This window comes from Mustela putorius, unplaced genomic scaffold (assembly GCF_011764305.1).
Source record: "Mustela putorius furo isolate JIRA1106 unplaced genomic scaffold, ASM1176430v1.1 tig00003972_pilon_pilon_pilon, whole genome shotgun sequence".
NCBI lineage: Eukaryota > Metazoa > Chordata > Mammalia > Carnivora > Mustelidae > Mustela > Mustela putorius.
Genome location: NW_025422115.1, coordinates 8,274,641 through 8,286,833, shown reverse-complemented (window position 1 = coordinate 8,286,833; position 12,193 = coordinate 8,274,641). Strand labels below are relative to the sequence as shown.

The 12,193-nt window shown below is 52.9% G+C and overlaps 1 protein-coding gene across 5 annotated transcripts in view; it reads left to right on the top strand.

Annotated features, from left to right (window-relative positions):
- APBA2 (amyloid beta precursor protein binding family A member 2) overlaps nucleotides 1–12,193 on the top strand; it is a 249,547-nt gene that overhangs the window by 172,220 nt on the left and 65,134 nt on the right. For all 5 annotated transcript variants that reach the window (XM_045070615.1, XM_045070618.1, XM_045070614.1 and 2 more), the window contains one exon: nucleotides 412–1,417. In XM_045070615.1, the coding sequence (XP_044926550.1) occupies nucleotides 452–1,417 (966 nt within the window). In that variant the 5' untranslated portion in view covers nucleotides 412–451. The remainder of the gene's footprint in view (nucleotides 1–411; nucleotides 1,418–12,193) is intronic.

The following is a 12,193-nucleotide window of genomic DNA, read 5'->3' as shown; positions in this document are numbered from 1 at the left end:
CTCATTATATCTTCTGAATGCAAGCTTCTCTCTCTCTCTCTCTCTCTCTTTTTCAAGAACAAATAACTTGATCTGATGACCGAAACTGGGTGAACATTTTCAAGAAGTCCTAAATGAGCTGGTGAGATTGTGGGAGAGAGGCAGTCTTCCCAGTGAATGGCAGGTGCCTCGCCTCTGCTCCTTTCCCTCCAGCCCTGCACGTCCTCTCTTCTCTTTGACGTGGACGTGCACAGCTGTGGTGGGGATGTTGCATTATCGGAACAGATGTGTCTTACCATTGCCATTAAACAACATGGTGGCCAAACCCTCCAGTGGGTCCCATGTGGCTGGCAGCCCATGGCCCGACACGATTCTTGGGGTGGCCATGCTTGGCAGGGTTCTCACTGTACTCTCCAACATTCCTCCCCACAGTGGCTGCCTGCAGGTGACCATGGCTGTGTGAGTGTCCGCCATGGCCAACCGGAAGCGTCAGAGCACGGCGAGCAGCATGCTGGACCACAGGGCGAGGCCGGGCCCCATCCCCCACGGCCAGGAGCCAGAGAGCGAGGACACAGAGCTGCCCCTGGAGGAGTACGTGCCCAAGGGCCTGGAGCTGGCCACCCTGCGGCCTGAGAGCCCCACGCCCCCGGACCAGGGGTGCCACGACCACAGCCCCGATGGGGACTCCAGCTCTGACTACGTGAACAACACCTCCGAGGAGGAGGATTACGATGAGGGTCTCCCCGAGGAGGAGGAGGGCATCACCTACTACATCCGCTACTGCCCTGAGGACGACAGCTACCTGGAGGGCATGGACTGCAGTGGGGAGGGGTACCTGGCCCACGGCACACGCCACCTGGAGACGGATGAGTGCCAGGAGGCAGTGGAGGAGTGGACAGACTCGGCAGGCCCCCACCCGCATGGCCATGGGGATGAAGGCAGCCCAGACTACCGGGACAGCCACCTCCCCATCCCGGAGGATGAGGCCTCTGTCCTGGAGGCCCAGGACCAGGAAGAAGGTGTCCACTACTGCCCCAGTGAAGAGGGCTATGAGGACTACTACCCCACAGAGGCCAACGGGAATGCGGGCAGCGCCTCCCCTTATCGCCCGAGGCGTGGGGACGGGGACCTGGAGGACCAGGAGGAGGACATCGACCAGATCGTGGCTGAGATCAAGATGAGCCTGAGCATGACCAGCATCACCAGTGCCGGGGAGGCCAGCCCTGAGCACGCACTGGTGCGGGGGCCTGAGCCGGGGCCTGGGGACTCCACAGAGGCTAGTCCACCCAGCGAGGCCAACCACGGCCCTAGCAGACACGAGGGAAGGCCCAAGACACTGAACCTCCCTCCGGAGGCCAAGCACTCTGGAGACCCCCAGAGAGGCTTCAAGACCAAGTCCAGGACTCCAGAGGAGAGGCCAAAGTGGCCCCAAGAGCAGGTAGGATGCTGGTTATCCCCAGGGATGGGAGTCGGGGTGGGCAGAGGGGCCTAGAGAGTAAAGGATGCTCTCCTGTCACCCATGTGATCGCCAAAGCCCATAGTTCAAATATGCGTTTAATTCTTCATCTGGTCCATTACTTGGCAGGTGTGTGGATGTTCTAGTGCCATCCCGAAGATGCCCCCCTCCCACTAGGGGGCTAGTAGGCCTCCTGCTAGGGTCTCTAGCCTGCGTGCCCTGGGTCTGCTCAGGGTTGGGGGTGGTCCGTGTCACTACCATCCCCCCACCAGCTGGTTTCTTCAGGCCGACAGGACATTGGCGAGGATGTGAGCCTGCTGGCTCGTGCAGGGTCCTGCAGCCAGTGACAAGGGACAGTGACCTGAGCACATGTCACAGGGGCCACTGTATCCTGGTGACACTCTTCCAAAAGCTCAGCGGCTTGGCCTTATGGGCTATTAACTATAACCATTTTGAAAATTATTATGAGAAGGTTTGACTAAGGGGCGGAGAAGAAATGCTGCTGATGCGGCCAGTGGATTTAAGCATGACTGTATTCCTTTGAATGATATCAAAGTGAGCGTGTCTTCTAATAGCTGCCTTTGAAAAGCTGCTTTTCAAGAAAAAAAAAAAAACCCTCGTGAACATATAAAGAAGATGAGATGATTGCACTTGTGTAAAGGAACTTCTCGTTGGCCAATTCTGTGGGCAAATGAGAGCGAAACGCTTTTATATTTGTAAAGCCGTAATTATTATTATTTTTTTCCCCAGAGGAGTCCATGAGTTTAAAAAACACATACATGAGAACATGTCTTTGGGACATGAGTCAGATTCACTTGCTGCTAGATTTCTGGCACTAGCTTATTGATGCCTTTTGTTCTTTTTAGAGATTATTAAATGTAGGTTGACTTCACTGACAGGTGTTCCTGGAACTCAGGGCAACTGTGCCTGCACGGGGGGCGTTGGGTTGTAGAGAAACTGCTGTTGCACCAGTGGACTTGGGGAGCTTCCCCCAAGGTTGGGTAGCTCAGGGGCAGAGGTCTGGGCTTTGGGCCAAAGTGTCGCTGGCCATCTTCACTTTGGCCAAGTTGGACTCATGGCCCAACAACGGCTATGACCCCGCAGGGAACTCACAGGGGGCTGCCCGGGGCGGGTGACATACTGTGCTTTGTTGTGGCAACTTCCCTGACAAAGTTCTTGTCAAGAGAACATAATCTTTAATAGAGCATGAAGGGGGGGGCACTGAGGGGAGGAGTGGGTAACTTCTCTCCCTAAATAGAGTGTCTCCTCAAAGCAAATGCTCTTATTCAAGATACAGGAAAAGCTCATTTAGATGGGTTAATTATTGCATAGCTATTTTTGATTTACTTATGCATTGATAAATGACTTCTTTCAAAGAGAAAGGCTGCCTGGTGATTCCCAGCTTAGGGCTGACAAGGGTCCTGGATGAACATGGGGTCCGAGGACTCCTTTGGAGGGCTCTGCCACAGCTGAGCGAACATCACGTGACCTGGGTCTCGACATCTCATAGACCCAAGTGACCCCTTCTGCAGATGAGGAACCTTTTGAAATTCGACCCCAAACAGCCACTGTGATAGGATCATCTTGAAAGCAAGCTTGTGTGAAGCAGGAGGGACAGTGGGAAACACGGGGACTCCTTGCTTCAGATCTCAGCCTGCCTTCCTCCTGGAATCCCTGACTCCCCGCATCCTTACCCACCGCCCCCGCTGGGGACCGCCAGGCTGTGCAGTTGGAGCCAACCAAAGAGGGGCCTCACACGGGCTTCCAGAGTGCATGAGTCCCATGCTGGCCTTTCCTTGGGCCATCTGCTTATTAACCATAAGGCTATGGTAAACAAAACCAAAAAGCTAAAGGAGAAAGGCTAGTACCGGCTTCCTAGAGCCTCCTTCCAGAAGCTCAGTCTGTGCGCCAGCAGCCTACCGCAGGAGGCTTCCACTGGGGGGAAACTGCACAGCAGAGTGGCCCTCTTCTCTCTGACATTTCTTTTAAAGCTGGAAAAGTTATGTCGTGGCCCCTCTGAAGAATATTGTGTAGCATTTTATTTCATCCTTGCATGGACAATGCCACAGTGGAATTAGAAATGGGAATATGGAGAAAGTTCCCACCGTGGCTCCCACCGCCCTCCCAGATGAGCTCTTTCTGTTTCCCTGTGTTCGCCTTCAGACTCCAGCACTGACCATGAATAGCATACGTGGCTATCACTGTAGTCCAGACATGATTTTGCCACCCTCCTCTCAGAACCTGACACTTGCAAGTATTTTCCCGTGTTACCGTGTAATTTTCATCATCATTTTTATTGACCTTTGCATGTCGCATTCAGGCCATGTGCCATCTCATTCATTCGTCTGCACAGACCCTGCTCCTGACCCTGCAGGTTGCACATGGCTTTGTCTTCTATGCATCAGACCTCCGAGGACATCTCCTTCCAAGTTTTCCTGCTGGTTTATTACGTGGAGATAAATTCCTGGAGTGGACATGAACGTTGACCATCTCCCCATGTTTGTCTTGCCTCCTTATTTCTCCTTTTCTATGAATGTTCGATGTATGCCCTTTATTTTTGGGAGGTCTGGATGATTTTCTATTTCCCAGGAGTACTTTGTATGCTCTAGATGTTACTTATTTTTTTAAAAAAGATTATTTATTTATTTATTTGACAGAGAGAGAGAGATCACAAGTAGGCAGAGAGGCAGGCAGAGCGGGGCGGGGGGGGGGAACGGGAAGCAGGCTCCCCGCTGAGCGGAGAACCCGATGTGGGGCTCGATCCCAGGACCCTGAGATCATGACCTGAGCTGAAGACAGAGGCTTAACCCACTGAGCCACCCAGATGCCCCTAGATGTTAGTTATTGCTACAGATATTTCCTTCAATATGTTTCCTTTATTTATTTATTTATCTGACAGAGAGAGAGAGAGATCACAAGTAGGCAGAGAGGCAGGCAGAGAGAGAGAAGGAAGCAGGCCCCCACCAAGCAGAGAGCCCGATGCAGGGCTTGATCCTAGGACCCTGAGATCATGACCTGAGCCGAAGGCAGAGGCTTAACCCACTGAGCCACCCAGGCGCCCAGCATGTTTCCTTTTGTAAAGGTTCTGGTTTGCAGGCGGACCTCTCCCCTGCATGATGCTGGGGAGACCAGGACATCTATACTGGGTGGGGAGGGGGCGCTATTATGAGAGAACCCATATGAGATAGGCTCAAGTTGCCAAAAGACAGGATGGGATGGTGGGGGACAAGGGTCTGTGTGTGAGTGTTTTTTTACGGAAGAAAGAACTATTTCAAAGCAGTGCATGCTTATTGAGGGAAATTTGGAGAACAGAAGCAAAAAAAAAAAAAAAATTATATTTTGCCACATGGCAGGGCCGAATTCTATCGCTGAGTGTTTTCAAATCAAAGAGGCGAACTACCTGACAGGATTTCCCAAAGCATCCTGTTAGATGTGTTCTGTAAACAAAGCCAGGCAGATCCTTGTTATTCATGGATTCCATTACCTGTGACCCGGCCTCCTCGCTATCACTTACTTGTGTGAGCTTCAAATCAGTTCTCGTCGCACCGTTGTGAGCATTTGTGGGCATGCGCAGAGAGGCAGAGATGTGCGAGGCCCTCAGCGTGCACGACCTCAGCCGCGTGTGAACAAGGAGACCCTTTGCCTTCTTGTCTCAGCTCTCACACTGCGAGCAGGTGTCCTGTCCGTGATCCTTGTAGTGCCAGGGTTTTTGTTTGTTTGTTTGTTTGTTTTTTGCATTTTTGTGCGCTCTGTGGGATGACGCAATGACCTCCACGTGCAGTGCTGGCGTGCTGTCTGATGCTTCTGAGCACGAGAAGGCTGTGATGTGCCTTATGGAGAAAATACGCTGTGTTCAATAATTCATGTAGGTGTGAGTTGCAGAGCTGTTGGCCACGAGTCAACAATATGGTGCAGCCAGAGAGAGGGAGAGGAAATTCGCCGATCCGTACACAAGGTTGCTTTGAGAAGTGCTAAAGTAATACGGAGAGCGTGTGGAGAAACATCGGAGAAGTGGCTAACTTTGGGGGTTCACGAGATGACCCGCTAATAAAAAGAACACAAGAAGGCGCTGTGATGAGGGCGAGAGCCCGAGAAATTTATGGTCTTATTTTCCGAGGTCAGGCAAGTGTGAGACTCTTTGCAACCGGTTTTATTATAAAGAAATACTGGATATAATTACTTGTGAGGAATGCACATTAAAAAAAAGTGTCTAAATAGAAAAACACATAAAACAGGTGATGTGTGGATCGGCCAACAAAAATGACGACCAGAGGCTTTGCAGGAACCTTATCCTGCATTTCTCCTCGGAGCTGGGTCAGTATTCACACACACGGAGATCACAGCAGGCTTACAGACAAGAACTCACACGAATAAGGAGAACCCACTGCATCTGATTGGCCACTGAGTTTGAGAAGCTTTACTGCAAAGGTATCCCATCTCTTTCATTGTATGTGTGCTGTGGGGTGAAGTCCCAGACTCACTATGACAAAGATACCTCCAGCCCCCGTTGCCTAGTGTTGCCCCCCAAATCTGGATTATCAGGCCCTTTACCCTCCATGCAGGGCCGATCAGGAAAATACAGGCCCAAGTTGCTCATCTTCGGGGATGGAGAGCCAGATCACACGATTTCCTGAGGTCTCTCCCTTCTTGGCTGTATCCCAGGATGACTCAACATCCACCCAAAATGCTGAGGACGGGAAAGATGTTGCCTTTGTCACCCTTGGGACCGTGGGCTTCTGAGGAGTTCATGTTTCTTGTCCTACCGTTTGTGGAAGTCCGTGGGTGCTGGTGGAGGTGATGCCGGTGTCGGTGGTCTTGGCCAGCACGGGGCTCCGGACTTCGTGTGGACGATCTCAGTGAGTGCTGGAACATTCAGGAGAGGTAGAGACGGGGGTTATTTCCATTTTACAGATGAGGCCGTTGAGACTTTCGTGGGCTCAGCACCACACCCGTGGTCACACAGCTCAAGGGGTAAATAGTCTGTGTTGCACCGACATTCATGCTTCTCACCACTGCCCCCTGCAGTCCTTGAAGGGCTTCTAGAAGAGATGATGCTGACTTCGGGGGCAGGGAGTGTTTAAGTCTGCCCGCTGGTGAATGAATCAAGCGATCTTCCTCCCAGAGAGCGGCTACCCCTACTACTCTATCCTTACTGACTTGGTAACCACAAGGCCTTGATGCCTATGTCCTGACACCCATGTGGTGACCAACATCCAACAAGACTTCCAGGCCATAAAATTGTCTCCACGTCTGGCTTCGTGAGGTCTCAGGCCGTGGATCGAAGTCGTCAAGTAGAGATGGTCTATGAGTCACTTTCCTTAATTTTATTGAGATTTGTTGATACAAAGTATTTTAATTTTTACATATGGCCATGAAGAATATGTGAGTTTCATCCAGCCTAGTTCGTATCGAATATCTAGATTGAGTTTCCATTCCTGCACCCCACCTCTGCTGTGAGCCGAGGGAGGACCTCAGTGGGACCCTGGTCCCACAGCTAAGGGGTGAGCTTTGGGGACTTGGTGTGTCATCGGTACAGCTCCAGGGGCTGCTCCTCCAGGCTCCTGTAAGACATGTTTGCTTAGCAGCCGAGAGAGTTCTGCAGATTTGCGGGGTGGCCTGGAATAGCGGGTTCTTGTAGTCTCTGGGTGATGTACTGTGCATCTCAGTTTGACAAGGACGAGGTTTGATTTGGACCGATTCTTTTGGGATCCCCATCTTTTTCCCATGTTACCTTGAGACATCTACCTTGAGAAGAGGTACTCTGAAAATACCTGCTCTGTGCCCGAGGGTCCCCTCTCATAAATGTCTTTCTTTGGGCTCTGGAGATTTCTGGAGCTGCAGGCATTCCTGGCCCTGTTCAGGTCCTCCATGGGCTGGGCGCCTGTCAGGGCATCTAGTTCAAGGTGTTTGATTTCTGCAGCCACTGTGCCCAGAACAGCTCTGCACTCTGGACGGCACAGCCTACCCCTGTTGTGATTATTGGGGGTTTTCTGAGATTTTTTGTTTATCATCCTTCCAGCCAATGCTTTCTATAAAGAGCCCTCTGACAATAGAAAAAGAAGGAAGATCGATGCATCATAGCCAACTTAATATAGCAGTTAAGTTGAGGTGAGGTACTGAGCCCTGAGACCACGTCAGATGTACAAGCGTTTGTCATTGCTCCTTGTGGAGAAGGCTTTGCTGTGATTTGACAATCAGTGGAGGCTTGCCTTGTGGAGGACCTTTCGAGATTGTGATAGGAATGCTGGCACCACATACGGAGGGAAGTTGCTCGGTGCGTGGGTGACCTCGGCCCGCCTGGGCGTGGGGTGGGCAGTGGCTCTGTGAGCGCTCCCTCGGGGCCGGTGTCTCTCATGTGTGTCCTGTTCAGCGGCATAGGAAGTTAAGTCTGGGCACCTGCTTTATACAAAAGGGAACCACACCCTGAGGGGCTGAGAGGAATACCCCGAGGTCGCTAGCTCCTGGGTAACCTCTGTTGGCATGCCACAGGGTAGCAGGTGCGTGAAGGGATCTGATGCTTGCACTGTGCCTGGGGTGCGAGCAGGTACATTCTGTCCCAATCTGTCCCAAGCTAGGACAGAGCTGGAGAAAGCCTGGGGACAGGACCTGAGGGCACAGCCTGGTCAGGGGAAGGTCCTCACCCACCTGCTGAGCTTCTATGGAGTGTAGGTGGTCTCTGTCTTCCCACAGCCCTGCCCCCTATTCTGCCGGCAGCCCCCCTCCCCTGCCCACCGTGACATCGGGTCCTGCCTTTCTTGTGCACCTGGGGAGGTGGCATGGGAGAGTTCCCAGGGGCTCCCGTGCCCCTCTCCAGCCTCCTGGGCTCCCAGTGCCTTGATGGGTCCCCATAGCATCTGCCGTGACGGATTCCTGGGGCCACCCTGAGAGACAAAATCCAGGGTGTTCCAGCCTTGGCGTTCTCAGCCCCTTGCTCGATCTGTTCAGGCTCCCAAACTTGATCTCTCTGGGACTGTTTGTTGAGTGAGCACAAAGGCCTTATTTGACTTCTGTGAAGCCTCTTGAAGACACATGACTGCTGGTGGCCATTGTTGTCATGGACCAGCTTATTCACCAGGATCCTGGGATTGCTTCAGCGCTTTTAAAATCTAGTTAAAGCCAGGGTCTCTAAAACACTGTTTTGTTGTCTAAGAAAATCATGTAGAGTCCTTCCACTAACGATAATCCAGACAGAAATGTCCCCACCTCTAGGCCTTGAAGAGAGAGTAAGGTGCAGTGGTTAGGAGAGCTAGGAAGCCTGGAGCCCATCCTGCTGCCCCAGCTCCCAGTTCTGGAACATGTTGGACACGTGATATGCACTTACCACTCACTGCCTATGCCCTGGGGCTTCGGGGAGCAGCGTTGGTGTGGATCGGAGTCTGCAGTAGATGTCAGGTGCATGGAACGCTTGCCCCAATGGTGACAGTGATGATTTCAAGTCTGGCGAGCCTTTTTCAGGATGTGAGGGAGGCTGCTGGGGGAGGCTCTGCAAACAGTTTGGGTGCAGGGCCAAGCTGTGCAGAGCTGGGGACACCCCTGAGCAGGTTGGCATCACTGACTTCTGGAAGGCCGTCAGGGGAGGGCGGAAGCCAGAGACACAGTGGAGGCAGGGCGGGTGTGTGTGTGGCCCGAGAGCTGAAAGGCTAGAGGTGCCCAGTGAAGGAGGGGCCGCTCCGAGGTGTCTGCGGGCTCTCCCCTCTGCAGGCCTTCCTCGGGTGGACCCTCTCCCCCTGCAGGGCCACCCAGGGTAGACAGCTCTCACTTGCCTTCTTGGGGACATTCTCAGTCCCTTTCTGCTCTGCAGTCTGATTTTGGGGGAACGAGGTGACACTGACCCATCTCCAAGGGCTGCTCTGGTTTCCCACACTGCGTTCCTATAGGAAATTGAGAACTCCACTTTCTGGGCAGATGAGCTGGGCTCTGGGCCACCGGTCTCTCACTAATCCCAAATAGCCTTCTCCTCAATCTGGAGTTTCTGCACATAACTCCCACTCTCCTTCGAAGCTGACTGTCCCTAGCCAGGCCGCTCGGATTCCCTGGGCTGCTGGCACCTGCCTTCCTTCCCCAACAGCCCATGCGTCTTGGCACCTACAACGTGCCAGGCAGTGGGGGTGCAAAGATTTAAAATGACGTAAGCCCTCGCTGCAAACCTCATTCTAGAGGGAGATAGACACACAGAAACCTCCCAGTCAAGGTGGGGCTGGGTGCTCTGGAGAGGGACTGGCTGCAGCAGGGGTGATGAGCCAAGCGGCTCTGGGTCTTTGCAGAGATTGGAGGGGGGCTTGGGAAGTGAGCCAACCAGGAGAGGCTGAACATGGAGGGGCCTGGGGGCTGGGATTGTGATGGGGGCTGAAAGCCCTGAAAGAGAGCCAGGGCGGGGGGCAGGACGTGGGATGATGATGGTGACAAGGGAGGGAGAAGGCCCATTAGTTGGGAGGGGAAAGCCAGGAGGGAGCTTAGGGGCAGGGGCATCTGGAAGGCCAAACACAGCATGGCCGCTAAGGGAGGCCTTGCTGGGAAGCCCCCGTGCTGCTCTGATGGGCTATAAGTGCACAGGGTCACATGTGGGAACCGAAGGAGGTAAATGGGCAGTGTGTCTGTAAGGACAAGAAGGGAGGGACCCAAGGAGTTGCCGACAGGGAAAGGAGGCCCAGCATGGGTGGGGCTTAAACTGAATCGCATTGTCCCAAGTCACGCCCCTTTGCCAGCCATGAGCGTCTTGGGCAGATCTGGGGGAACCGGAGGGGACTGGGTGCGGGACCGAGGCGGCGAGTCGGCGAGTCGGCCCACACCCAGCTCCCGTCCTCAGGCCCCTGCGGCACCTCCCACAGTCCCTCGCATGTCCCAGCGGCTTGAGACGCAGCCGGCTGACAAAACTGCTTTGTCACGTGACATTGCCTAGGAAGCGCAAGGCTCCACGGAGGAATTTTTAGAAACATCTTCTGTTCAGGGAGAAAGGCCACATGGCTGAACATGAGATTCAGAGTCGTGTAATGTCACTCGTGGGATCCTCTCCTGAGGTGGGACCATGTGGCCGTGGCCACCATGGGGTGGCCAACCCAAAGCATCCAGATCTTGGCCAAGGCTAGTCAGTTACTTAAGAGGTCACGGGACTATCGTAACAGGAGGCGAACAAAGACTGCCTCCCAATCCTATGTGGATAACACCACAGGCAATTTAGGAACATGAAGCACATCTCAGAAACTTCGAGAAGGAGGTGTGGGACAGAATGGTGCCCCAGGGCGCGGGTGGACTCCAGAAGTTGCCAGGTCCAGGATTGTTTGCTGATTCCACTGTCATACCAGAGAAGCTGATCTCTCTCTGCTTGAGACCAAGCCCAGTTACAGACTGCTGGAGCTGAAGGATGTTTGGAAATGGGCTTCCAAAATCTCCCAGTCTGGTTCCTCTGGTTTCAGTCAGGAGCACGTGGTCCAGGCTTGCGTCTAGTTCCTGTCTCCATTGAAGAGACATTGACTGAGATGCCATATGCCGTCTTTGGTGCCAAAACACCGCTGGACCTGCCCCCACAGTCAGGCACCTTGTCCTGCTGTGACAGCAGTCGGGCCACAAGGGTTAAGTCAGCGAGCCTGAAATGGACTCTGGACGTGGGGCTGCTGCTCGGTACAGAAGCTTGGCACATTGTAAGGCTGGAGGAACGTTACTGTTTGGGGAGGTTGCCCATTCACCCTCCTTGGCCAGCCTTCCTCTTCCTTGGCCCAGATACTTGCAAGTGGCCTCTGATTTAAGACTTGTTTGCCCACACTGAATCCTAGTGCAGCCCTACTCCTACCCCAACACGCCCCACTCAGCCTTTGAGCCTCTTGCTTCCCCTCAAATCAGCCCTTGGTGACAACGGGGAGACATCTGTCCCTAACTTTCCTTCCCAGAGTTTCTGGGTCTGCTGACTTTGACCATGATGCTGCTAACACAGACTCACCTGCCCGAGTGTCTTCGTCAGACAGGCTTAGACCTGGACCATGCCACACCCATGCCAGGTGTCTGGGTGCTTCTGGGATCTTTTGATCACTCCCGCTGCTGCTTCCTTTCTCTCTCTCTAAAGATTTGTTTATCTTAGAAGAAGAGCGAGATCAGGGGGGAGTGGCAGGGGGGAGAGGGAGAGACAGTATCCCAGCAGACTCTGCACTGAGCATGGAGCCCAGCACGGGGCTCGATGTCACAGCCCTGAGATCATGACCTGACCCCAAACCAAGAGTCAGGTGTTCAACCACCTGAGCCATCCACGCACCCCTGCTTATTGAAATGACCCCTAGTCATTGAAAATAGAAGCTCTGCCTCTCTGTGGTCTGTCACCTGCTTCAATCATTCATTCATTTATTGGGGCCCAAGCATATAAAGATAGCTCACTAGTCACGTCAAGAAACATGAATGTTAATCTTCAAGAGAAGACAGGTGATCTAGCCACTCACCAGTCCTTAAAACCTGCTCCAGGAACAAGACCAGTATCAGGTCAAGGCTCTTTTTGTGGAATTGAATTTGCAATTTATGAGAGATATTGTGGAGTGAAATTGCTGCCCAAGGTTATTCTTGCCTAATATTTAATCTCCAGCCCTCTTTTAAATGCCAAGAAGAATGAAACAAAATGAATGAATCTGAAGAATGCCAAGTCATCTAAACTATGGGCAGTTTGGCCCATATTCAGAGACCACAGCGTGGTAATTTTTTTCCATTTTGGTGGGAGCATCGTTTTTTTCTTCTGTGCCACACTGATAGTCATAAAGCACAAAAGAAAAGAATTTGGGG